This window comes from Centrocercus urophasianus, unplaced genomic scaffold (assembly GCF_019232065.1).
Source record: "Centrocercus urophasianus isolate 14NV4802_14NV808 unplaced genomic scaffold, USGS_Curo_1.0 seq_1406, whole genome shotgun sequence".
NCBI classification, from domain to species: Eukaryota; Metazoa; Chordata; class Aves; order Galliformes; family Phasianidae; genus Centrocercus; species Centrocercus urophasianus.
In genome coordinates, this window is record NW_024884594.1 from 5,717 (window position 1) to 33,620 (window position 27,904).

General features: G+C 53.4%; 1 protein-coding gene across 1 annotated transcript; it reads right to left on the bottom strand.

Moving 5' to 3' along the window:
• On the bottom strand, window positions 1-27,838 carry PIP5K1C (phosphatidylinositol-4-phosphate 5-kinase type 1 gamma). The gene is made up of 16 exons (XM_042815132.1): window positions 27,739-27,838; window positions 15,471-15,502; window positions 13,822-13,908; window positions 13,367-13,497; window positions 12,654-12,771; window positions 10,748-10,900; window positions 9,189-9,488; window positions 8,320-8,525; window positions 7,442-7,525; window positions 6,883-6,931; window positions 5,819-5,903; window positions 5,390-5,551; window positions 4,343-4,481; window positions 4,036-4,068; window positions 1,893-1,997; window positions 1-1,664 (listed from the first exon to the last, which is right to left on the bottom strand). Exons 1-16 carry the CDS (start codon window positions 27,836-27,838, stop codon window positions 1,505-1,507), a joined length of 1,944 nt encoding a protein of 647 aa, XP_042671066.1. The 3' UTR covers window positions 1-1,504.
• Between the last annotated feature and the right edge of the window lie 66 nt (window positions 27,839-27,904).

Here is a 27,904-nt window from a genome sequence, read left to right on the forward strand (position 1 = left end):
GGTGCCCGTGCCTGACAAATGTCTGCACCTTTATTCCCCTGAGAGTGAGCAGGGGGATAAAGTGCTCTTCTTTTGGAAGCTGAATTCAACAAGCAGACCGTGGGCCCCTAGGACTTGACAAATCATCCTCTGCACGTAGCATCCTTCCACCCATCATCGCTCCTGGAGCGTGCTTGCAGGGGCAGCTGGGGTCCAAGCCTTGCTGCATTTGGGTGCAGCCTTGGTTGAGCTTCAGCTCCAGTGGTTTTCCAACAAAAAAACAAACAGAAAAGCCACCACTGCCAGGGGAAACCCAGATCAGTTTTTCCCTTCATCCCAGCAGTGACAAACACTCCACAGCACACAACACACATTTAATGCAAAACTCAAGGACTCAGACGAAGCATGAGATGCTGATGAGTCAGTCGGGCTCTGTGTGAGCACACACTGCACACAAATGGTTTCTTCTAGATAGAGAAGAGCCCCGTGGAAGTTGAGGGGAGTCCACGTGCCCATGGACAGGGAGGAAGGGAGCTGCCCCTTGCTAGGAGACGTTTGCCAGTGGAACAGGCAGTATCTGCAGGCAGCCTGCACACAGCTGCCATCCACAGGCAAAGAAAGAGCAGCCAGTGTTAGAGGGAGCTGTTTGCATTTGGAACAGCATGCACGAAAACCCAGACAGACAAGCTTGTAAAACCAATTCCTCCTGCAGCTCCCACGAGCCTTCAAATGACTCGGCAACGAGTGAGCAGCTCTGCAGCAGAGCCACATGAGCAGAGGGAGAGCCAAATGCTGCCATTTTCAGGGTAGCCTGAAGGAGCTCACAGGGCACAGCTCAACTCCATTGCCATGCAAGTTGGAGCAGAGCACCCCTTTTAATGGAAAGGTTCCTGTGCCACGGGTCAGACCCTCAGCTCCACTCTGGGAATCCACAGAGCAGGCACACGTTCCTAAAAACTCCACTCCGTTCTGCAGAAGCTGCTCAGACGTTGTGGAAGCTGGCTGAGGAACACAGCCCCAGGCTCCACGGCACTCTGCTGCCAACAGCAACCACCTCACTTACTCCCTGTCTCAGTACTAGACTTCCACTGCACCACCTAATGCATCTGCCTGCAGGGAGAGGAAAAGCCAGAGTTCACAAGAGCCCCAGGTCAGCCCCACCACAACCACCTCCGCTCCACTACGGTGTGCCTGTGCTCAGGGCCCTGGCTGGGGGGTCTCTGCAGCACCCACGTTCACCTTGGCTTGTCCCAGGAGAGAACACACTGGCCTAGATAAGCCCTTCAGCACCAGTCCTTCCAAATAGAGCAGCACACCCACGGCTGCATCCACAGCAGCGGCACCACGTGCTTCAGCCCCACGAGGTGCCGTTCTGGGTTCTCCAAGGGTTACTTCCATTCCCTGCGTTCAAACCCTGCCCAGCACTGAGATAAAGGTGCTCAGCACAGAGTAGGGCAGACGCTGCCCCACGCACCCCCGTGCCTGAAACAGATTACAGCCTCATCCACACAACCCTGCTCCATCCCTAAGGGGCCAGGCAGAGGTATCTTACAAAGTATATGTCTGTGACTGGCACGTCATCTTCATCCGAGGCCTGGCTGGCTGGTTCGGAGGCCTGGCTGGCCGTCTCCACCTCTATTGTGGCTGTGGACATTACAATGGCACAGGCTGAAGAAGCTGCTTCTCTGAAAGGGGGAAAAAACAACAGCGTCTGGTCAGTGGGGACAGAAAGAGGGGGCAAGCAAGACTGGGTTATTAATCACAGAGGAACTGCAGAGGATGCTCTGCATCAACACCCAGAAAGATCAGGTCTGGGAAGGGACCCATCTCCCCAGGAAGCCCTACAAAATCAGCATGAGCTGCCATAGACAAAAAAAGGTGCCGGGCAGAGCTCTGTGCTCCCACACACTCACTCCTTGTCATCTTCTTCGGGAGCTACAATCTCAACATCACATTTCGGCTCCAGCTCTACACTGATCTGCTGAAGCTCCTCTTCAACTCGCACCTCCTCGTGCGACCTGGGAACAGAAGAAACACGGGAAGGTTTAGCCAGATCTCCCCCAGGACTGAGGTTTTGGGTAAGCAAAATTCCCCAGCAGAAGGATCAGTCCCATCAGATTTTGTTTTTGGCACTGCGGAGTTGGGGGGAAAAAAAGGACAAGGAGAAAGGGATTCATCAGCCTGTGCTGCAGAAAGGATGGGCGATGTCAACCTGAATGCAGGAGGGAAAAGGCCAATTGGCCTCCGGGGAAAACACGTGCCCAGCTCTATCCCAGTGTTATCCATCAACACGTCCTCCCAAGAGCCAAAGCCTCCAACCTCTGCTGCAGCCCTGGTGCACTGAGGTTCACTCCAGGGTTAACATCCTATTTATCTGCGAGTCAGGAGCTGTTTGTGACAGTCTTCAATTTAATACCTCTCGCTGTTAAAGTAATTGCTTGTGTTAGCAGGGCTGGTTCTACAGTCCTCCTGGGAAGGAGGAGCTGGCATTTGCCCAGCCAAGGGCACAGCCTCCACGTCTCCAAGTGGTTCTGGCCAGCTCTGCTCTGTCCCTGGCTGGCTCTGCTCTGTCCCAGAGCTGGAACCAGCAGGCAGCACCGCTCCCATCCAGCTGCTGGAGGGATGCATTTCCTACACCCAGAGGGAGTTTTCCAGCAGATCTGGGTAGTCAGAGGTCTGCCGCGTTTCAAGCTCGAGCAAACTGGTGAAGGGCTTTTTCATTTCAGCTGAAAGGATACAGACACCAGCACCAGAAATACAGAAACGAGGCAAGAAAAATAAGCAGAGGGTCCCACTGAGATGGGGTGGCTGCAGCTGTGGCAGGTCTGTGACAGACATCCGCCAGGTCACTCAGCTCCCTGCACTGCTGCTTCTAGGACACGGCTCACCTGACCTATTTTCAGATGAGCAGTCACATCCTACAGTGAGGGTGCCTGGAGCAATTCAGGTGAAGTCTCTGCACTTTGCCAAGTGGGTCCTGACACAGGTACTCGAGTTTAATTTCCATTAATCTCTAATTTTCAGCAGTTTCAGAGAGTGGATTTGGCAGGAGGAGAGGAGCTTCACAGCTCCCCTGCCGCTTCTGCGGGTGCTGCAAACCAACAGCAAGTTGCCTCTTGCACTTCCATTGACAGGAATGTACCAAGACTCATGAAGAAATACCCTGGAAAAGGACCGTTTCAGTCTGTGTGGTCTGAAGCTCAACAATCAGTAAAAGGAACAGGGGGAGATGCCTGGGAGGTGGTGGAAACTCCCGTCTCCCAGTGTCCTTTTCCTTCCCCTGAAGCACAAACTCTGACGGCAGGGACAGAGGAGGGGTTGATTCTGAGATGCCTCTCAAAGCTTGTAACTACAACACTTACAAGATGTACCAAAAACTAGGGCAGAACCAGCAGAAAGCCAGGTCCTCATTCGGGTCCTGCTGACACAGGCAGCAGGGTTATTTTTACTGGTGCAAAAGTATGCGAGATAATTACAAGATAAGAGCTTCTAAATCTGGACACTCTTATGCAGAAGGGATTTTTGTCCCACCTTGCCCTTGGCTCTGAGCCACCTATTGCCACAGGCAGGAAAAACAACTCCCAAGTTTCTGAGAACACTAAGCAGCATGCAAGCTGCTTCTCTGGGGGTCTGAGCGTGCTCACAGTGCCAGAGCCTCTCCCATACACGTGTCCACTGTGTCCACATAGATGCACAGGGGAGGAACTTTCCAACTTTTAAGGCTTGCTTATCCAGAGGGGGACGTAAGGGACAATTCTGCTTATCTCTAGAGCTAGTTGAGCAGCCACATTTGGACGACACATCCAAATCCAGTTGTCCTCCTTCCCTTCAAATAACGGGAGTAATATTAATGATTCCTTGCAGTGCACTGGGAGATGTGCTTGTAATGAAAATTGCAACCAAGGGGCTTCATTTGATGCAGGAAGAATCTCATCATCTTGCAGAGAACCACCTCAAAACCTTGGGGCTGCTAAGCCACAACATTCAGGCCTCCAAGAAAAGAAGCCCTTGCACAGGTGAGGTGGGACAAACGTGAGGATGAGGCCCATTTCTCACCTGCCATCCTGCCCTGAGGAGTGCGTGCGTCTCCTGCAGAAAGAAACCGGGAGAGCAGAGTTAGAGGGGGGAATTTAAGGCAGAAATCCTACGCTGCACCCAAATCGAACTCCCCACCCCGTGAGGAAGATGTTCTACTTAACAGCTGACACTTCTCCCAGCAATAATTAATCCCATCAAAGCTGTGTCTGCTTGCTCCCGGGAGAGATTTAATTAAAATCAGTCGTTAGCATTGCAGAGCTCAGGGCGGGCTGCTGAGAGCTGTGGCACAAAGAGGAGCAGCAGCAGGGCTGGGCTCTGCGCTCACCTGTACCGGGGCTGCTCCGATGTCTCTGAAGGAGATCTCTCAGGAACAGAGAGAGATGTTGAAGAGAGCGTTGTGGCTATGGAGGCCGTGGTGGCTTCCTCAAAGGAAGGAGGCGTGCAGGGGAGCAGGTCTGGTCTGCCTGCAGCCCGAAGCGCAGGGCAGGAGAGATGGAGGGAGAAAGATAAGCAGGTCAAACATCAGCTCCTTATCTGCTGCAGCCCCGTGTGAGGCCGTTCCCCCATGTGAATGCACAAACAGGCGAGAAGTTGAGCTGAGTTCACGAAAACAACAGCTTATCCCAAAGCATCCTCTAGAGAGAGCCAGTAAGCACCATTTCCAGCACAGACAGACACGATTGGAGAAGTAATGCCAAGGAAGACATCTCACTGGTAACCAAAGCTGGATTAAAGGCTTGGCTTGACAGAGATAAATATCCAAGTGAATTAAGAGATGAATCGAGTGCTCGCTGTGTTGCACGGGTAGCAATCTAACACCTACCACTCAAGAAGCCTGCCTTTCACCACCCATCTGTAAACCCAGCCCAGATGGAAGCGATGCAAAGGCAAAGAACCAGAGCAGTTCATCTTTTTTCTCCCAATGGCAAGATCTTCCCCCTTACACCCATTCAAACATCAGAAATGTGCAGTTCTCAGTCCCGTTTTTCCTACAGGTGGAAAACCCAACCTTCTGATTGCATTTGGGCTGTGACTGCTGGTGCCAGTTGGCAGAGACTGCCTTGCAGCAGTGACGCAAGCAACCTTCTTTACTGCAGAACCATACAGTGCTGCAAGGAAGGGATTTGGTTGGGATGCAGAGGCGTTGCTTCCCGATCCACCAACTGCTAGCACTGCAACAGAGCAATATACTCTTACCTTCCCCCTGTCCTGGTTAAGTTTAGCACCTGCAAAGCGCTGCAAGACAGGGAACGAAGAGCTACCCAACAAGAAAGGCATGTTTGGTGCAGAACGAGGAGCTCAGCAAGAAAAGGGAGCACTGCTAGGAAATAGAGGGCGACCAGACAGCCATCAGACACCAGGCAGCCGTTACCTTCGTCATCAAGGGTGGGATAGCTCCTGGCTGCACGGAGGTCGTACTGCGTTTCGTCCTTCTCAGAGGGGAGCTGGCTAGCTGAGAACGCAGCTGTTGGACCAGAAGTCTTGACAGCCAGCAAGGCACTACGCCCTTTCTTTGAGGGAGATGACTTCAGAGCTGGAGGAGAAGAGTGAAAGAGAAGAGGGAATTACCACCAACAAAAGTCACACCAAAGGAACCTTTCCCTTCATAGACAGAGATGGCCCTGCCTGCTTCACACTGCCTGGAGAGCTCCAGGACAGGAGCTTGGCCACAGAAAGCCACGGCAACCCCAGGGCTCTGCAGCTTTGTGTCACTGCTCAGAATCCTGCCCAGCAATACTCTGCGTGGACACCAGCAGCGAGATGGGGACAAGGCTGCATCTCAGGCACGCTCTGTACTTACAGGAGTTCTTTCGGAACACCGTGTTGGTCATGAATTTGAAGAATCTCTCTGCATAGAAGCTGGGTCTGTGTACTGACACCGTGTCCTACAAAGGCAAGAAACCATTGTTTCATTTTAAAATCACTCAAGGCAGAATTTCTGAAGCAGCCAATGCAATCTTTTCTGTTCCAGCGTTTAGCACCGATAGATCCTTAAAATGGAAAGGCTGAGCTGAAATGATCTGATTAATGCTATAAATAAGCCTGAAGCACCGCCTTTGATTTGATTGCATTTGATTACGCTCCTGCTGTAATTTTATAATGGATTTTGGTGCTTTTATTCCTTTATAGGCTTTTTGTATTTTTCAAACACAGACTTGATTACACGTGTGAAACTTCTTCTGGTTTTGCTGGCTGACATTTAAAGCACTCCTGGCTGCAGCTGCACATCACACGGACACCAGCATTCAGCCAAGGGTCCCCACGCTCTTCAAACGTTTCGTACTTTCTGTTTTAATGGAGCTGGTGCTTCTGCTTCTGATGTCACTGTGCTGCTATGACTTCGCACCTCCACCTCTCCTCTGCATTACTTTTTTAAGGGAAGACTGGATATGCAGTGCTGACAAATAGTTCCTGTATCTAGAGGACGGTCTTTTGTAAACACACACCTGGCTGCTGCTGGAGATGAGAGAGCAGGGAAACACTGCAAGGGATTTATTAGCAGACAGCTTGCAGCAGAGGAACCACAGTCAATCACCAGAGCCAAGGCAATGTTCCCCAACACACACACGAACGCACAAGCCTTGCACATACAGCTCCTGGTAACACAGGGAGGAGGAAAATGACAGATGGGAGCAGAGGAGGAGAGCTGGTAGCATGACAGCTAAGCGTGTGAGGAGGTGGAGTGTGCAAGAAAACCTGATTGGGAATAAGTTGTACTACACCGGTGTGGAGGCATAAGAGGCAAGAACTATTCCTTCATCAGCTTCAGCTGTACCACTTTAGGGACTATAAATAGCGAGGAAATTGGCACCAAGTAGCACAAGCCAAAGCAGGTAACCTGCTGAAGGCACCCCCTGCACTCACCCCGTCATGGACAAGGGCCTTCCAGGTATGTTCCAGCTTCTTGATGAACCTAATTGCGGGGAAGAAGCAGAGAGAAAAGGAAGATCCAGTTCCAGTCATGTACTCTGTGTCAGAGCCACCTTCCATCACCCGCACAGGAGTGCTCACTGAGCTGCTGATCCCTGCTCTGTGGAGCATAGCTTTGCTCCAGCCAAGAGGTCAGCAGAGCACACCAACAGCTGGGCCAGGGCTGCCTGGGAACCCTCCAGGGAAGGAGGAGCAGGGCTGCAAGATCTGCAGCAAATCACCCTCCCTCCCTGAGTACGTGCTGCCCATCCCAGGCACAGTGATGGGGAATTTCTTTAAGAACAGCTCATTAGACCTCAGGCAAACAGCTCGCTGTCACCAGCTGTTCTAAGGACAAGATAAAAATCCAGCGCTCCCAACACACATCAGACAGCTTTAGGCAGCCTGCCTACACACCATCAAAGGCTTCAGGAGAGGAAAATCTTCTTGCTTTCGTTCAGTATTAAAATAGGTGGAGCACACTTAGAGGACAGGTGACTGCAGAGGCACCTACCTGTACGACTGAAGGATATCTATGATTCCTACGTGGAGCAGGAGACGCTCTCCTTTGCCATTCACTGCTGGGATTCCTCCCATCCTGCAGGTGAAACAAGGCCACAGTGACTTCAAAAGAGCTGTTAGGCCCCAGGACTGAGGAAGGGAGGTGACAGCACTGGAAGGAGGGCTCTGATGTGGTGGTCAGACAGCACAAAACCTAGCAGCAGCCACCTGCCCAGCCAGCCTATCTCACACAGGGGCTTTCTGCCTGGATCACCAAATGTGAGACGTCAGGACAGCACCTGTGTTGTATGACAACAGTTCCATTGGGGCTGGAGAGCACCATATGGATTTTTTCTTAGCTAAGGAATATTTTATTCTGAGGACCGGATCAGTTTCAAATTAGCAGGAGCTGCCTACAAAGGGCAGCAGAGCAGTAAGGACAAAGCTATTCCTTAATATCAGCCGACGGCGCAGCAGCACCAACACACAACAGAAGCATGCAAGCATAAGGCAGGCCACTACAATTAGGGATGCTTTTTGAAAGAATGGAAACACCACACTATTTCCTGGCTCCACTGTGACTGATCCTCCTCTGAAACCAGAACGGCTGGTTCCACGGAGTGTGGCTGCCAGCAGCAAGCACAGCAAAGTGCAGCATTGGGTAGCAAAGTCCACAGGCCCAGCAGGACAGCCAGGAGGAACCCCCAGCCCCCAGGGACCGCAGATGGGGCAGACCCTGATGCACAGCTCCATCAGTTACACAGCTGATCGTGCTGGGGTGGCTTCACACAGCAGCGCCGCAACCCAGCAGAGCTGTAAGCAGCCCTCAGTTTGAGAATTACTCTGGCCCCCCCCCCCCCCCCAGCAGGAGGAGCCCAGGTTTCCACCTACGTGTCATCTGTGTCTATGGACTCCCCCCGGGCAGCCCCACCCTGGATGGACTCCATGGCTGTGGAGTAAAGTGCCTTTTGCCCCACGGGACGCTTCTCATCCGACGTGCTGTGCGCTCCCTCAGACTGCCGCTCCCGTTCTTGCTGGTCTATGTTATGGACACCAAGCAGCAGGCTGTAGTCCATGATTTTAAAGCTTTCCAACACCTGCAAGTTAGTACAGAATTCAAGAGTAAAGACAAAAAGGCACAGGTCAGCAGTCCAAACAAAGCAAGATCCCAAAACACGGGACAGCCCATCCGTATTCGTGCTAACAACTGCTTTGCCAGAGCTTGAATGTTTCTGACTAGTAAACATCTCTGGATTCTGCAGAATTTGGCCATCCCACAACTCAAAGGGCTGAAGGCTCACGAGTAGCACGTTACCTGTAAGAAGAACCCTGGTGCTTCTCCCTGGGTGCCTCATCCCTGAGGTGCTCAAGGCCATGGATGGGGCTCTGTGCAGCCTGAGCTAGCTGGGGGCAGCCAGCCCAGACAGGGTTGGGGCTGGATAGGCTTTAAGGTGCCATCCAACCAGCCACTCTGTGACTCTATGGTAAATGCCTGTTGCACATTGCATAGGAGAATGCATTTAGTCCCAAGGGCCCGGCTACAACTGGAAGACTGCCACAGTTTGAAGCCGAGGTGAAAGGACGTCTCACTCCTCTGAGACTGCCACGAGGTTCAACTCCACTGCTTTGCCTTCACCATAAAGAGCAGCAGAGGGACTTCTCCTGCTTGGGGGTTAGCAGATCAGCAATACCCTCAGTCGTTCAGTCTTCCCCACACCCGAAGCTCTGTTATCCCAGTCCCTGAATCATCCCCTCCTTACCAAACAGTCTCGCTGCAACGTCTTCACCAATGCACTGAAGGTGTCTGCATCCAACATCAGGCCCTCAGGCATGTCCTGGATGAAGTCCAGGTCTTTGTACGTGGGGCTGGACTTCTCTTTCTCCTTCTTGGATGCCCGGCGTTTATAGGTTGAGCCTTTCAGGTCAAACTTCAGGTGCATCTTCACCACGCGAGGCAGAATGTTGTTCATCACCACCACGCGGATGTTTTTGCCCCCCGATTGCACACAGTACAGTCCATAAAACTTTGGCAGCAGCGTCCGTGGGTTCTGGTTCAGGTTCTGCAGCAGGGTTGGAAAAAGCATCAGGAAAAGTCATTTGGAACAGGACTTCCAACACAGAGAGCACGAATGAAGCAGCCAGTCTAAGGATTCACCACCCAGAGATTTGCTGAACTTTACATAAGAGCTGACTGTTACACCTCTGACAAACTCTTGCATTTCAGTGCCTGGGACCTGAAAATACCACTGGGCCTTGAGTACAGGGATGGGATGTTCAGAGCTCTTTGGGCAAATAACCAAGTCCGGAAATTCCCTGCTTTCCCCATCAACAGCAGCTAAAAAAGGGAAACCAAACTGGAAGAGAAAAACACAAATAAGGGGGAACTTCAAGTTTAAAAATAACAGCTATCTTTGACTCTTCAGAAGCGTCAGAATTCAAGAGCCATTCTTCAGCCCAGAATAAATCAGTTTTTTTTTGTTGTTGCCTTTTTTTTTTTAAATTTCAAACAAAACAACATCAGTTTTCTCCTCCTCCTTCTGGAGAGCTGCTTTACAAAACACACAGATGGGCAGAGAGCACGGATATCCTGCTCGACTACTGCGTCCTTTTTTCAGACAGCTGCATTATTAGGAATGACAGGACAGACGTGATTTGCTTGTTCAGCTTTGGGAAAGTTTGGGAAGGAAACAGAACATCTCTGCACTGCGATGAGGAAGGACCTGACAGCTCCTGACAGACAGCAGAAGCACAGCTGCCCTGAATGTCACACTCTCACCTAGTGCAGGAGTGAGCCCTCCTCGTCAGTGTGCCGCAGCGTGAGCTGAAAGCAACGGAGGCAGCCAAGCAATGCAAACCCCACTTCCCAGCTCTAAAGGAACTCAGGATGAACCTCCTCTGCTTCCTCCTCATTCACACTGAACGGGTTTCCCAAGAACAGCAGAGATCAGGCTTTAGCCCTACGCTAAGCCACAGGCATTGGAGTGCTGCAGGGAACTCGCAGCTCTGCACCAGAGCAAAACTCTTTGAACTGAGGGAATTTCAGTGCCCTCATCTATAGAGCTGGGTCTCTCAGTGTAGGTATGCAGACAGGCAGCTCCTGCTTTGCACACCTCTCTAGACAGCAGATTCTGGTTCTACTTTACTGCTTGTTTGCAAACAACTGGTTGGGTTTTTGCTTTGGGATTGGCTGCATGACACAGCACTGGTGCACAGGGCAGGAATGCCACAAGAATCCTGGATGGACACCGTGCTCTGTGTGGGGCTGGGGACAGAAAACTGCCACTGCAAACCCAAATCCCAGGTGCTGGGTGATACCCACCATGTAGTAGCCTGGAAGGAGCTTCTGGAGGAATTCAGCTTCTTTGTGCATCACAGTTTTTATGATGAATTCATCGTCGCTGGTGACATAGAAGAGGGAGCCGCTGGCACCAGGGTTGGAAAGCTCTATCAGGGGCTCGTTACATAATGAGTACTAGGGAGAAAAAGATGATGTTTTCAGCCCAGCTCATTGCACACTGAGCTCCATGACCTTGAGGGCTTTCCCCAGCACGCTGCCTACCCGGGAGATTAAGGGGTAGCAAAGCTCAAAAGAGAATTATTTTCATTATAGGTTAGGTCTAAGCAGCAAAGCTGATGGACAATTTACAATTAGAGAGCAAGATTACAGTTGAGGGCATCCCAACTGCTCAGAATCAAGCTAATCTTCTGCTTTCAGCAACATCCAGGCTTCATAATGACATCTTATCTTCTCTCATTGTGCATGTCCGTGCGCATCGCATCGAGGCTCCTTTCAGCACAGACAGAAAGACAGGATTTTAAGAGACAAGCCAGTCTGCTCTGGGTATCTGTGCTGGAGGGAACACGATGCTCTGCTGCTCTCAGCAGCCTCCCTGGCCTTGTGCTGCCCTGCTGCAGATGTGCTTTACAGCCACATCTCCCCCAGCTCCTGCTGGAAACACGTGAAAAGCCTAAGAGCAGGTGTCCAAACAGAAAGGAAGGGATCAGCACTCAGAACAGGGGGGGGATTCTGCATCGGGAGCACATTGCTAGGCACCAGGCTGCAAACAGCAGGAACAGAAATACAAAGCTCAAGTGCAGACGTGCACTTTGCAGTGAGGCACCAACCCCAGGTGTCTGTGGGGTCAACAGGGTCCCCATAGCACCAGGTGAGGTGAGGAGAGGAAGGCAGGGGACGTAAGGGCCGTAATCAGAGCAACGAATTAAATGCTCGTCATCACGTACTGAAAACAGCTTTCAGCACTGCGCAGATTAATGATCCAAGACTTTATCAAGTTAATTATCTCATGCATAATTAAAGGCATTTGCTGCTGTGGCAGGCAAGAGAGAATCGGGGGAAGCAGAAGCAACAAATCAGAGCCGTGACCTTTGCAGCAGCTCTGTGCCTCACCCGGGTTCTGAGCCACTCATCAAAGCAGGCAGCGTTATCTCGGCTGGCACAGATGGGGAGCGCAGTGACTGTCAAGCCATGCAATGGCACAGACTCGTTTCTGCTTGCATGGTTACAGCTAGGGTTACCCCTGCCTACTGCTGGAGTCAGAAAAAAGCGGCTGTTAGAAAGTGGGGAGGATGGGAGCTCGTTTGGATGGGCTTTTTACCCCCTGAGCAGGGCACTGCAAACATGCATGGCACCTAATTCAACCCCAGCGCACTCCAAGCCTCAGCAGCCTGCATCTCTGGGCAGTTTAAAAGCAGCTCTGAGGAGCTTTCCGAGCCCGGGAACAAGCTGTGCGTTATTCTGTCTTTATAAGATGATTAACATAACTGCATTCACATAGTTCTCAAGTGAGTACACAAGGACAAATTCCCATCTTTGTCCTCGGAGCCCCAGGGGACATTACAGGGTTGCGGCCAACAGAACACAGCCCCTTTTGCTGGTAAACACAGCGAGTTATTGTTAGGGACAGCAACAGAGGAACCCCATAACAGCCCGTGCAGCACACACTTGAAGCAGGTCATTTCCCCTTCCCTCCAGTGTGAGCTCACAGCGAGCTCCCAGCAAACACAAGCTTTGGTTGAGTGGTGCTGGCCTCACTGGGATTATCCCCCAAAAATGAACAGGAGCCCCAAAGCCACAGCCTCTTCCCACTCCTTGCTTTTTGCTTGCCCCTTTTAGGTGAGATCAGCTGACAGCCTCAATTTAGGGGTACGTTTACTGTATTGCTCCAGACCATCTTGAATAAACAAGTCCAAAAATACATCCATACCAAATAATCATCTGGACGAATCCCAAAGAGCTCTCGGAAGTACCGAAAAGCCACTGGTGCATAGGTTTTGAACCTGAAGTCAGCATAATGGTGAGCTGGGGTGAGATTGCTTCCTTCACTGCACGAAACAGACATGAGATGTGTGAGTCCTGGTGTTACCAATCGCAGGAAAGCAGTCTTGTCGAGGCTACTGTATGGTAAGGATAAATTGAGCCTTGCAAAAAGACACAAACAAACAAACTGCCTTTCCTCTGCGGCTGGACAACGGGAAAGTGGGTTTTAAATTATCTGCCACAACCTATTTCCAAAGAAAGCAAGGAACAGCCACTTGCCAAGCAGGACGTGTTTACATGGAGAATACAGCTCTTGTGAGCTCAGTTCATTTACAGAGGTGAAGAGCCCTAGAATGAGCTTCTCCCATCTTAAACAGTATAATTTGGAGGCAGATATCCTACAAATAGGAGGAAAAGCACACAGCAAGGCTAACCCAAGCACACAGCACTGCACCTTGCATTGTACTTCCTTGCAATTCAGTGCAAGAATCTAACACTTCCCACTGCTATGTTTGCACAAAATAGATGCATACTTAAAGCACCCAGAGCATCCATCTCTGTCATCCAAAGACAGATGGAAGCTCTCTTGAAAAAATCAGTGAGAGGAAAAAAAAAAAAAAAAGAACTCATCCGTTCATTTTGTTTCCTTGTCTCCTTTACCTTGGGAAGAAAATGCTCTCCACCACGTAGAAGTCCTGCATCAGGACATCTCTCTCTGGCTTGGAGCTCAGGTTGCCGACTGTGTACCCGATGCCCAGCTGGATGGCGCCCTTCAGGGTGGAGGAAGTGGTCTGGCAGGGAGCAAGGAGCCGTGTGTCAGTAAGCAGAGGCTGTGGCTGTGATACTCCTTGCAGTGCAGCAGGGCCGTGCCTGTGCCTTCCACGGCCATCCTGAGCACTGCATTCTGCTAAACAAAGCTCAACCAGCTGCTGAACGCATCCTTCAGGCCTCCAAAGGTTGGCGCTCTGCAAGACTACACAGCACAAGGGCGCTGCATAAAATCTAAATCAAATTGGCTGCTATTGGTTGCTAAGCCAGGAAAGCTCAGCTGCAGCACTCCTGACCCCTGGCCCTGATTTCTCTGCCCACCACCAACGTGCTCCCCAGATCCAAACCTTTTTGTAGGTGGTTTCTCCAGAAGCATCAACACTCCGATGACCAATCTTCTTTCCTTGGCCAGGCTGCCCCGGTAGCGATGGGCCCTGCAAGGAAAGGGCACGGTGACATCCCAGAATAGCCGGCCTGGCCGACAGGAACAAACAGAACAGCACAGGCTGGACCAAGCCGTAAGGATGGAGGGATCCTGACTGCAAGAAGGTGCACCTGGCACTGGCAAGCTCCACCAAGGCTGTTCGATTTATCCATCCATCCTTCAGGACAGCAGGGCTGAAAATACCCAGTTCCCCCCCCCAACACACTCAGCACCAATGGGGCAGAGCTCGTGGCAAAGCTACCGAGCCAGAAGAGAAGCTCGTGCCCGGGATTCCCTGCATGCTTGGCTCTGGTTTCCCATCGATTACAAACAGCGATGCATTAAATCAAACCACGAGAGGTTTGCTCTTAAAAATCCCATGCCCTCAGGTTTCATGGCAATGCCTCACACTTCGCTGGAGAAACGAAAGGCTGATAAGGTGGATAACAACCCTGCTCCTGCGTTCACGTGGAGATAATCCATTTAAGTGAGATCTCATTTGTTAACAGTTCAAAGGACGAGCTGCAAAAACAGCTCCTCCTGAAGTTTTGCAAAGGAGGGAGCAGATGGCAGCTGCAATCCAGCAGGCTGGCAATGCAACCCACTGGGTTAAGCTGCACGCAGCTCCTCTTGCAGCCCCAGCAGCCAGCTGTGGGGAGCACCGGCAGCACTTGGGGTCTTGGGACACTACGGAATGGCCAGGCCCTGGCTGCTCTTAAAGCAGAAAGATCCAAGGTCACTTCCCAAGTAACAGTGTTACATCACTGTCTCTCAGTGCTGCACAGAGCCGCCTCTCAGAGCTGCAGCAAACAGCGGATAATTTTGTTCAGACAGAAGTTCTTTGTGGTTTAGCTGTTCATCAGGCGCTTGCAGCTACTTCTGGTCCCGCACTTCGGCAACAGAGGGGCAGCCTCATTTCTCCTTCAAAACCTTCCTACCCCTCTTTGAGCATCTTCCTGCAAGCCTGCCTCTCCTCACGGCTCACCACCCCCCTCCCACAATAATTAAGCCACAGGTGTTGGTTCAGCAATTCCCATCGTATGACAATCAGCAACAAATCTCCTGCACAGAACCTGCATTTTCAGGCCAAGAAGAAGCAGGGCTCATTCTGCACTGAGGAAAGTAACTTCTAAAGGAGCTTTCTGCAATGCGCATTTCTGGGGAGGCAAAAGGAACAACATCCCACGTTCCTGGCAGCGTATGGGAAGGTTCTGCTACTCGTGTGTATCAGTGCTCATCATCCCAGGTGAGAAATACAAAAGGGGAATGCTGGAAACTCGGATCAAAGAAAACCCATTGGAACACAGTGCCCTAAAGCACGAGTTTGGGGCACAGCTTCCAGACACAACCCTCACACGGGGCTCCTGCTGCCAGGTGATCCAGGAGGTGACGGTGATTCTGCAGCCTGGGTTATGGGACAGAGATCAACCCCTCGAGCTGCCGCAGGGCTCTGTGCTGCACTGCTGCCTCGTCCCACTGCCAGGAGCAGGTGAGGCCCTGCAGGAGCCCAGCATGCAGCCTCCATTCATTGCACTCTCATTTCTCAGCACGGGGTTTTCAAGACCATCTCACCTCGGTGATGGCTGCTTTCTTCGGTGCCAGACCTGAGGAGAGAAAGGCAGAGCATCACTAAAGACAGGCATGTGAGATTAAAAACACCCAGACACAACAAACTGCTTTGCTCACTCAAGCAAGCTGCAAAGCCCATCAAGCAGTTGTGCTGTTTTCAGTTTCACTTCAGTGCAGGAGCCTCAAGTTCCTGGGTTCGCCCAAGACACAAAAGCACCATTTCTCCCAGCAATTGTTTTTTCTGGAGGTTCCAGCAAAGAGTTCTAAGACCCATGTAAGCAACTGGGCTGTGCAACACCACAGCCAGATGCACCCAGAGGCCCACAGAGACGCTCGTGAAGCTGCTTCTCATCACTCCACAATGCACAAGGATCACTGAACTTATTTACAGAGCACAGCATCCAAATACAACACAAAAATGAACCCATCACTTATCTCCACTGCTGACTTTGGGAGAAGCCACCATTTCTCCATTACAGCCAACAGTGAGACAGTAAGATTTTGCCCACAACCTTCAGATACAGGACCAGAGCTGGGAACAGCAGCCAAAACCACCTCATCCCAGTGGTGTGTTCACAGTCTGCAACTCAGCCTCCCAAACCAAGTGCTTTGCCTGCATATGCAAAGCTGGAGCAGCTTCGTTTTGCTGTTTTGCTTTACATCACGCTGCCTTCACTCGCACAGGTTGAAATCCAGCTAATCCACAACCATAAACCAGACAGGGTGACCACCAATGGAGCACAGCACCGTTTGTCTTGGAGAATCTGGAGCTGAAACTGCAGTTCTTTGGCCCACGACAACTCGCCTTCCTGGTTACCCAGCACAAAGCCCAGCAGTGGGCAGGGCAGGGGGATGCACAGCACTGCAAGGGCTGGGATGCTGCCCCGTGTGGCCACGAGCCCTGCTAATCTCTTTGCTGCGCTTTGTCACGATTCCAGAGCGGGAGATTATCTTTAATTTTGCGATAATTACCACAAGCTGCTTTCATTGCCAGCCTTTAAGTGTCTGCTGCTGTACACGTACCAAGAGTGGGATCCACACCAACCGCTCGTAGGAAGGTCCCAGGGCAAGGACTGGGGATCTCCAGGAGAAACAATGCTTCAGGTGCATGAGGGAATCAGCAGCAAAACCTCTCCAAAGAGGAAAAAAAAATCAGCTTTATGAAATCAACTCCAGGCAGAGCACGAGAAAAAAAAAAACAACCTTCCACTGGCTCAACACGCTGACAGATGGACCTGCACAAACTGCCCCAACCCCAGCGCGGGGGCTGCGCAGCCATGAGAGCTGGCGCTCGGGTCTGTGGGGCAGCAGAGCTGCGCAGGGGGAAGGCTGGGTGCTCAGCAAGCTAATTGAAACGATTCTTATCCGATTTGGTGCAGCTCAGCGCGGGCGGAAGCGTTCGGTGCGGCTCTGGTTGGAGAAGCGTGGGCCGGCCTCAGCCCTCTGCCCGCTGCAGGGCTCTGCCGTGCCCGACCTGCTGCCTTCAGCTCTTCTCACCCACACGCTGCTCTCATTCGGTTCGATGCTGACGCCGCGCCGCTCACCGTTCCCATCTCCGGTTTTGTCTCCGTTGCTTCCATCCGCCTCTCAGCACAGCCCGCCCGGCTCCTGCATTGCAGCTGCAGCCAGCGGGACGCGATCAGCCCCACAGCTGCACGTCTCGGCTCCAGCACGTGCCCCAGCTCGGTTTCTGCATTCAGTTCTGCCTCTCCACCAGATTAGATAACCCGTTTCTGCTCTTACACAACACGCTGCCTCGACAAATTCACGCTCTGAGCTCTCCAGGCCCCTCGCCTCTCATTCGTGTGATGCAGGCAGGGGGCTCACCAAGGAACCCGCACCTTCAGCTTCGTCCTCCTCCTCTGGGCCCTCAAGTCAGCACGCAGTGCAGCGGGGTTGGGGCACCCTCTGGGTGCTGCCAATGGGGACACACCAGCGGTGGCACAAGTTAAGCAGTCCAAGAATCATCGATCTTTTGGGCTGAAAAACAAAACTCTGGGGAAAAAACTTTTCCTTGCTGTCCACAACCTATCCAGAGTTAAAAGCATGGGTTGCAAGCTTGACTTACACAAGGAATTTCTCAGGAAAGACGCCTTCTTTATGAGACATGTGCACACACTTGTAACTCACAGATATTTAATGCTTTACGACACTCCAGAGAAGCAATGGAAGCAAACTGTAGGAGCTGGTAGATCTGTCTGGGCTCCTTTACCCCAACAGAGGTGGTGCTGCATTCGAGTGTTTACCAGGAGATATGCACTGTGACTGCAACTAAAATTCATGGAACACAAACAGACCCCTGGATGGAATTCTGCTGCCTTTCAACGATGATGGAGCCAGCACCTTTTGGACTGGAGAAGGTGGAGGCCGTGAGCACAGCACTGCTGTCTGCTCAGGCTGCCCCACGCCGCCTGCTTTAGGGCACAAGCTGGGAAAGGCAAGGGCTGTGCATGGGGAGCAGATGTGTGGTGGCAGAAATATGGAGAGAAAGGCTGGAAGTGCAACGTGTCCATCCAGAGAGACAGCTGCTGCTCTCTGCGAGGGCCTGCTGAGAAAATGAAATGAAGGCAACACAGCAGCAACTGGGAGAAGATGCCAGGAAACAAACCTTGGCCAGGAGCAGTGCCCAAATTGGCACATGTGGGAAGCAGCCCCCGAACTTCTCACAGCCCAAGAGCAGCATATGGCACCGAGTGGCCTGAAGCAACGGGCTGGGAGGAGCAGGGACAGGAGCAGGGACAGGACGTGCAGCAGCCACCCTGAGAAGGCAGCTCCTTACACCCTGCCCTTCCCAGCCACGATGACCTACTTCTGATCACTGCGTGCACTTTCTCTCCTTTGGACAACAACGTTGGGTTGGGATGGGAGGCATCAAGAAAGTCGCAATACTAAATGGAGCACTGAGGTCTTTTCCCACTTTGATGCAGCATCTCTGGGCAGACGAACGATTTCCAGGACCACCTACAAGACCCTGCGCTGGGTCCACCCCACCTGGCACCCCGATAAAGCTGGCGGTCAGCAATCCCCATAACCCCACACAGCTTCCACTTGGGGAAAGCTGACGGCGCCGGCATCGTGCCCTCTGCCATGCCAACACCACACCCCGCTCTCCCTTCCCACCCCTTTGCCTTGTTCACTTGAGCATAAACTTGTTGGGGACAGAACGTTGTGGTTATACGAGCTAAGGGAAAGCGCTCCACGTGCTGCAAGGCAGGACGGGGCTCTGGGACACCGTGCACAGGGACAGCATGCTCCACACCTCACCAGGCACCAGACCCACAGCCAGCCCTGCACACCATCACCAGCACACGGACCGCCACAAAGAGGTGTTTCTGCACCAAAGGCAGCCATCAGCCTGCTTTCTTGCTCCAAGTTTTAAAGCAGAAATTCACCCTGCCTCGCACTCATCTGTTCAGCCAGGCCAGGGCGCAGGGATGCCAACGCCTTCCTGCCCAGCTCTGCTCCCTGGATGCAGGTGCAGGACAGCATCAGCCCTTTGGGATGCGGGCTGCTGAGGCAGGATGTGCCCTGCTAAAACGTTTCCTTGACAACTAACCAGAAAAACGCTTACAGCAGGGAAGGCCAATTACAGCAGGGAACAAGCAGGACAAGCCGGGGGAAATGAAATTTAAAAAGAACTGATTTGTTTCCTTGTCTCCCATCAGCTGCATGTAGGAAAAGGACAATTTTAGAGCGCCTGTAGCCCGAACCGTGTGACACATCTGACAAAAAAGCCAAACAAAAACCTCATCAAGAGGAGCCCACAATAGCTGACGTCCAATAGCAGAGAAGGCTGCAGCCGCTCGGCTCTGCTGTGGTTATGCAATGCAGGGACGGATGCTCAGCCTCTGTGCTGGATGGGAAAGGTGCAGCCTTATCTGAACGCAGTGTTCTGGCTGCAGGAGGGCGGCAGGGATGAGCAAAACACGCTCCCAGCACATCCCAGAGCGGGGTGAGGGTGAGACGGTCCCAAGGTCAGCAGCTGCAGCCTCCTCCCTGCCCCGGCTTCATTCCTTAGTGCAGCCTTCAAGCCCAAGTCTGCCTAAAATTCAAGCAAAGCTTGATTAGGATTAATTAGAGACAGCGAGCAGCACGGCAGGAAGCACAGCCTTTCTGGGATGGAGGCGGCTCTCTGCATCCATGACACCACAGCAAAACCACGATGCTAATTTAGAGCAAGGCCATTACAGGCTGGAGGACTTTGAAGCTATGGCAAGGGCCAGCTGCCCCCGGCCTTTGCTGAGGGGGGAGGATCAGCTCTGCATCCCTGCACACAACGCAGGGCAGAAGGAGGAGGTGGCTGGAAAAACGAACCTGCCTGGAGCCAGTCCCAAACTTTTGGAGCTGAAAAACAGGCTGGGATGTAGCTATGGAGAGGGCCGGGACCCCACAGAGTCATTAAGTTGGAGCAGACCTGCGTGATGCTCCAGTCCAACCCTGAACCATCCCACCGTGCCTGCTGACACCAAGTGCCACATCTCCAAAGTTGTGGAGCCCTTCCAGTGATGGTGACTCCACCTCTCCCTGGGCAGCCGTGCCGGCACCCCTCCAAAGAAACTGCACCCAACATCCACCCCGAACCCTCCCAGGTCTGAAGGCCACAAATCATCTCAAAGACACACCTGGATTTTTCAGGAGCGAGGTATTTCCTGATTTACTCCAGCCAAAGCTGCTCGCCTAAATCCTCTAAGATTTAATTCCCCTCTTGCTAATGTCTCCTGACAGAGATTTTCCTGGGGGTGCTCACACACCGGGGGCTAAAAGGGGATTTCAGAAATGGGTCACAGAGCTGCGGCAGGGGAGGGTCAGGCTGGGGGATAGGAAGGATTCAGCAGCAGCGGGCGGTGGGCTCCTCGAGCTGCTCACCACCACCTTCCCTTCCCTTGTTGAGGCCATTTGTGCTCTGTGCCCGCAGTGCTTTGCTCTGATGCTCCTGCTCCATGCTAACCGAGGCACCTGAACAGATGGAACAAAACAAGCCACAGCAGAATGAGCTCCAAAGATGACGTGTGCTGCTCACCCCAAATCCCAAAGGTGCTGGGGACACTGCTGGGCTTCCAGCACACATCCATGCCCAGAGCTGCACTGCTGGGGATCCAGAACACAGCACACAGCCCCAGAGCTGTGCCAGTGGATGGGGAATCTGAGCATCCCCTATGAGGAGTAGGTACAGAACGAAGCAATAGGAGACAGCAGCATCACACGAACTGAATTCCAGCACTTCTGAACTACGTGGCGCTTAGCTCCATAAGAAAAATCCTGCAGGAGCTTTAATCCAGCTTGCTAAGGCTTCCTGCTCCCAGCACAGCCCTGCAGGCTCCGCGCTTTGTGGGGTGGGAGGAAGAAAGACAACATGCAACCACGCTGGCCAACCATTCTCAATGGGGAATGCAACACACAGAGAAGTCGTGCTGCGTAAATCCCAAACCCCGCAGCTTTTATGCTATGGGCAGACAGCTCAGCACACAGGTCAGGGCTCCTTCAGGCTCATCAGTGAGGCCGGGGGGGTTGCAGTGTTGTTTTCAGCACATCAAAGTGGAAGTCACAAGGCTTGGAGCAGTTGAGCATCCATGGCTTTGTGTGCAAAGAGCCCAAGGCAGCTGTGATGAAGCAGAGCTGGATGCTGCAGGGCCACGAAGGACGGATGCGACCCAGTGCTGCAGCTCTGCACAGGGAGCCTCCCCAGCCCCACTTTGCTGAAACGGGTGCACCAGTTTTGCCAGCGCTTAAAGGCCAGCCATAAGGCACAGGACACATGGAGAGCGTTCTCTTGGCAAGTCCAACGACCCAGAAGCAGAAGCTCTAACAGTAAACATGAAATAACAGGCAGCACTTGCCACTTCTGCCCATGATCTGCTCATTCCCCCTTGGGATGAGCAGCTGCCATTCAGGCACGGCCCATCTCTGCCTCCCACAGCCCTCGGAGAGCCCCACGTTGTTACAGAATGATGTCGTTTTTCCACCCTGAATTCCTGAAAATCCTCTGTCCTCTTGCAGCAGCTCCCTGAGAGCAGTTACAAGCAACCTTAGGATGCCCATTCCTTTGCTTTCACATCTTTAATGCTCATTTTTGGGCATTCTCAGCCTGGCTGAGCATCCCAGACCCTTCGTCCCTCTACGACTCCTGCTTAATGCTGCACAGAGCACAACATCCAGCCCTTGGAGAGTACAGGGCAAAAAGGTGTCATCACCTCTCTTCCATCAAAACTGACTGAAGCCCGAAGGGATTCTGCCCTGCGAGGAAGCACTCTGGATTTAAAACCAGCGCACACACCAACACCACACCTGAGCACTGGGAGAATCAACGTGCAGCTTCCACTGAGCAGAGGTTGAGAAGAGAAAAATCAAACACTACCAAACTGTTGGTCTTCCAGATGTTGGGCTGAGCAGAAAGAACTGTGCCTGATTTCTGGCTTTGCTGGAGCACAGCACAATCAGCTGGCACTGCCAGCACCGCTCCGAGATGCTTCCATCTCCCAGCACTTACACTGAGGATGCAGCAGCGCTCAGCAGGCGACGGCTTCAGCCAGCTGCCTCCCTTTGGAAAACACCAACATGGATGACTTTGCCTGGAAAAATCCACAAAGTTTGATCCATCAAACGTGCAGAGAGATTATAGGAGAAGTGCTGCAGCAGCTGCTGTCTCCAACCTGTGCTAGAGGAGCTGGTAATATTTTGCTTGTGCAACTGAACACAGCAGCAGGGATTGCGTGGGCATGAAGGCACACACAGGTCTTCCCTGGGCTTTCAAAGACGACAGCAAGGCAAATTGCTTCTGCCCCCCGAATTGAACCACCACACAGAGCATCATCAGCGCTGCGAAGGAACCTCAGCTCCTCCTCTACACATATATAGCACTTTCCAAAAAGAAACCAGGCCACCCAACCAGGCAACCAGAGCAAATCACCTTCATTTTACTTTGCAAAAGTAGAAACCTGCATTTCTGGGCCTTATGCCAAGCCCGAAGGTTTTTTTCTTAAATCCCTCTGATCTTCGGGACCTTGAGTAAAATCCCATTCCCATGGGCTCAGCTTTGGGAAAGCTCTGCTTGGTGCAGCCAGGAGCTGCCCAGCCTGATGGAGCCACGCAGAAGTGGAAACAGAAGGGAGAAAGGTCTGAAAGCAGCAAAAACTGAGCCTCAATCGCCAGCAGGCTGCAAGCACCAGTGCTGGGAGCAGGGCGTGCTCACACTGTGACTGCAGCACTGCCTTCACTGCTGCCCGATTGCAACTGGAGGGAGAAAAACAACAAGTGAAGATCCAGGAGATCGGGAGGATGCTGCTGGCTTGGCCTTCAAACCAAATCTCTTCCACTCACAAATGAGGAATTTCACCCTAAGAATTCTCTCCCGCTGTTGGAATGGGTGGCAGACTCAGACAACCTCTCTGATTTAATACATGGCAGAATAAGAGCAGTGCTGCCCACCTCCTCCCTGCCCACCCCTCCAGACTGGCTGTTTTGTTTCCCCACCCTCCCCACCAGCTTCAGAGCAAGCAGCAATTTCTGCCGAGAACAGATTCTGCTAATTACAGCCCTGTGCCCTGCAATGAGCTGCAGGTGGCCCAGTGCTGATGGGGCACTGTGAGGGCCGTGCTCAGTGGCTCTGGGTGCAGCTGCAAAAGTTCCACTTACATCACCCACCTTGGCAAAAATAATGGAATTCTTCAAAAATCACTTTGTTCCTGCTTTTAATATTTAAGAGAACCACTCATGTGATGCACAGAAACACAGAATGGCCGGGGTTGGAAGGGACCCCAAGGGTCGTGAACCTCCAACCCCCTGCAGGGCCACCAACCTCCCCATTTCACAGCAGCCCAGGCTGCCCAGGGCCCCATCCAACCCGGCCTTGAACACCTCCAGGGATGGACGGGGCATCACAGCCTCTCTGGGCAGCTGTTCCAGCCCCTCACCGCTCTCACAGCACAGAACTTCCCCTGACATCCAACCTCCATCTGCCCTCCCTCAATTCAAACCATTTCCCCTCGTCCTGCTGCCATCTCCCCTTTCAAAGAGTTGATTCCCCTCCTGTTTGCAGGCTCCCTTTAGGCACTGCAGGCTGCACTGAGGTCACCCCCAGCCTTCTTTTCTCCATGCTGAACGAGCCCAGCTCCCTCAGCCTGTCTTTGTAGGGAGGTGCCGCAGCCCCTGCTCATCTCCGTGGCTCCTCCAGACCCTCTCCAACAGCTCCCTGTCTTTCTTGTGCTGGGGGCTCCAGCCCTGTGCACAGTGCTGCAGATGGGGCCTCACAAGAGCAGAGCAGAGGGGGACGATCACCTCCCTGCCCCTGCTGCCACCCCTCTGCTGATGGAGCCCAGGTTTTACGACTGCAGATTCAGGTTCTATGCGTTTCAACTGAACCGAAGAAAAGAGCAGTGAGATGCAGGTTGCCCAGGGAGGTTGTGGATGCTCCCACCCTGGAGGCACTCAATGGTGGAGGAGTCGCCGTCCCTGGTAGTGTTCAAGAGGCGCCTGGATGAGGAGCTACGAGATATGGCTTAGTGCTTGTGGTACTGATAGGAATGGGAGGGTGGTTGGACTGGATGATCTTGCAGGTCGTTTCCAACCTTGTGATTCTGTAATGCCAGGCTGGATGCGGCTGCGAGCAGCCTGGTTGAGCAGAAGGCACCTCTGCCTATTGCAGAGGGTCAGAACTAGGTGATCTACCAACCCAAACCATTCAGTGATTCTATGAGATGGATGGGTTTGCTTTGGTGAAGGAAGCAAAGGGACGAACCCTTACGGTGAGCAGCCTGCAGCCATGGGGTGACCGCTGTGACTCAGCCCACGTTTCTCACCACAACCCAGCGCCAAACCCACACACACGCCGGGAAAGCCACGAGAACACCCGATGGAAGACAACAGCTTAATTAGGGGCTGACAGAGCTTTTTGCTGCAACACGTGTGGGTGAGAAGAGACGAAATGACAGAAACGCTGCTTCGATCGCTTTTAGCTTTTCCATTTCCCAGAAAAGTTCTGAGCTGAACTCGGCTGCTGGCAGCACTGCAGCACACGAGCGAGTGCCAGGCTGCTGGGGAACGCAGCACTGCTGAGAGCTACCTAAAGAAGGCACAACCACAACATCACTGTACCGTTGGCTCGCCCTGGGCTGCTCAGAGGCTCCGAGCGCAGGGCTCACCTCACACAGCCTGATTTCCTCAGAGAGTGAATCCCCAGAGAGGAGCTGGAGAGCCTAGGAGAGCCCCACAGTGCTTCTCCTTCCAGCACAACATGAGCTGGCAGAGCAGCACTGGGCACCGTGCTGAGAAATCCAGCGCTGAAGAGCTCAGGACAAAACTCACCCACGGGATTTTCACATGACCCTCCTTCCCCCCTGCACTTCTGCAGTTTAATCCCGTCAGGAAATCGGCCTTGGTGTACCTCTCCACCACAAACACGACTGTCACAAACCAACCCTTCCCACTGGGAGAACACCGTGCAGGAACACCATGCAGGGGAACCGCCCTGCACTGGGAACGTGCTTGGCAGTCCAAAGAGCCAGCTGGGCACAGCAAAGCACAACAAGGGCAGAAGCAGCGTGCAACGAGAGCAGCTCCCTCGGTCAGGATGCTGCCCAGCCCTAATTCAGCACTCAGCTGCCTGCATCTGAACGATGGATGTGCTGGGAAAGAAAGCAAAATTCCTGCTCCTGCTCTTCAGGCTTCAATCACCTTATAAGGGAAAATCATATTTATTTACTAAGGCTGTGCATCCCTGCAGCCCTCAATGGCTGTGTCAGTGGCTCGCTTCCACCATCGCTCGCAGTCACACGCTCTGCACACCAACCCCTCGTGGGCTGCTCCCCATGGGGCTGTTCAATCCCCCACAGCCCCAACCTCCACGGCCAAGAAGCAGCAAACTGCCACCAGACCCATCACTGCACGCCCTGCTGTCCCAGCCTCCCTCCCTGGTTCCGGCCCATCCACGCCTCAAAGGAGGAGAATTCTGGAGCAGCCTCAATTCCATTCACGCTGCCTCGCTCCTTCCCTGCAGCTGAGCTGTGACTTATTGACTGTGAAGGAGCTGCAGGGTCTTTCTGAGTTCAGGGCATGGGGTGTTTTTGCCTAGCTGGCTCCCTCTGCCATCATCTTATAGCACCATTTCACAGGAAAGAGGCACGTGACATCCAACTGAGCTGTGAACCACAATCATGCTGAGGACGATGTTTACATCTGATTTTTCCTCAAGCTGATAAGCTCTCTCCAATTTCCCTCTCCATCACGTTGGTACAGATTGAGCAGCTCATGCCCCACGGGTTGGAATTCTTCTCTTATCTCTCATCTGCTCACTGGAAAAAAAAAAAAAAAAAAAAAAAAAAAGGCTTTCAGCAACCCTTCAGTTATCACTGCAGAGGGAAGGGCTGCGGAGCTCCGTCTGTGGCATCCAACACTGCCCCAATGCCTCTGGGGCTTCGGCTGTGCCCAGCACACGCAGAGACCTCCACGCACCACTGCAGCTCCTGAAGCAGAGGGATTCAGCCCCAAAGAACATTCTGTCCCTGCTGCAAGCTGTAAGCGACACACAGGCTGCGACCCATGCAACAGGAGCCACGAGAAATGGAAACAGATTGAAACCAACTCTCAGCCCAATGGGGAATCAGGATTTCCAGACTCCACCTTTACAAGGAGAGGGAGGAGAGAGCTCTGTCTCTTCTGCTCTCGCAGTTCCTACTGTGAGCTGCCAGCAATGCGACCCCCGGCTCAGACGCAGCCCGAGGGCAATGCTCTTCTCTCCCAGCTCCTGAGGACACCCCAGACCAAAAGCCTTCGGTGCCCACTGCACTCAGAGTTCCTCAGAACCCCCCTGCAGCTCTGAGCCCTGCACCAACACTGGTGAACAACCCCCCATGCTGCCTGCAGCTCCCTCTGAGTACCAGAGGCAGAGGGGCCAGGAAGGAGCCATTCACACACATCAGCTTTTCCAAACTCCATTTGCAGCCACGGCGATTACAAAACGTTCAAAACCTCAAGGCCTTGTTTTCACAAAGACATGGATTAGCCCTGTTTGCTCATGAGCATGCCTGGCTGGCAACACTACGCTGCTTTCCTCCTTCAAAACACACCCTGAGGGTTCCAGAGCTCCAGAAGGGGCCCCGAGCTCAGTCCCGTGGGGTCTCACTGAGCGGCAGCCTCACTCTCTCCACCCTTCCACATCCTGTGGGGGTCTCACTCCAATGGGGGTCCAAACGGCAACAGTGCAGGGCACGTAAGGTGGAGATGCTGTGACTGGGAGTCACTGAAACAGGATGAGGTGAGCATGAGAGCCCCGTGCACAGTTCCATCTGCTGCAGCCAGCAGAGCTGATCATGATGCTGCTGCCATGCCACCAGGCCTGAGGGTTTGGCTCCTTCCAGAAAACACTCAGGGCTGCTTTACTGCTGCCTGCAGCCTTGGGAGCTCCGAGCGACACAGCTTGGGATCTGCTTAAGTGAGCAGCATGCAGCTTGATTCAAAGAAACGACATAAACACTGAAGCATCGGTGTCGTTACCAGCTCCACTTCATCTCTGCTACCAGTGTAAGGTAAGAGCCCATAGGCTTGGGAAATGCAGGTTCACTTGTGATGGGCAGAAAAGCACCCAGCGCTGAGCTCCGGTCTCCATAGACACCTGGTTTTGGACTGAGCACCAAACAACCGCATAGAAACACAGAGAGGGGGGGATGTACATCACAACAACGTGCCAGGGCCGAGCACAGGGACGCAGGTGCCTTCCCTGCCACGCTCCCCAGCAGCACAGCTGAGGGCTGTCAGCCCCACAAATCCTGCAGCAGAGCCCGAGGGCTGCGCAGGCAGCTGGGGGCTGCCCCACATCCACGCGATGACGTCCCTGAAATAAGCACGGACCCGCTGCCAGGTTTTGGTGTGAGCGCTGCAAGGCACGGGGTGGCCGACAGACCGCAACCGGCATCTCTCAGAGCCGCGGAGGAACTCCGGGAGCGGACAGCCCCCGGCCCCGCACATCCAAAGCCGGTTTTGAGACCACGAACGAACCACAGAGCGGCAGAAAGGTGCAACTCCGGACGGCGCGGGCTGCCCTGTGCCCCCCCAGCACGGAGCCCCAGAACCACGGGCTCCGTCCGCGTGTGCGGGTACGGAGCCCCCACCCACGTCCCCCATAGGGCGGAACCATTCGGGCTGGAGGGGAGGAGGGGGCAGCTGGAGCGGCCCACGCCGAACCCCGAGGGTGGCGCTGAGAGGAACCACGAGACGGAACTGGGGGGGGAGGAGGGGACACAGCCCGGAGGGGCTCCGCGGGGGGACGTTACCACGTTACCTCCCGCCGCGTCCGGTTCCCCTGCGCCGGCCTCCGGGGTGATGGCGCCGGCCCCCGCCACGGCCGAGCCCTCCGCCTCCTCGGGCACCTCCAGCTCCATGGCGGCCGCCGCCAAGGGCGCGGGCAGGGCACGGCAGGCCGCCGCCGCCGCCGAGCTCCTCCCGGC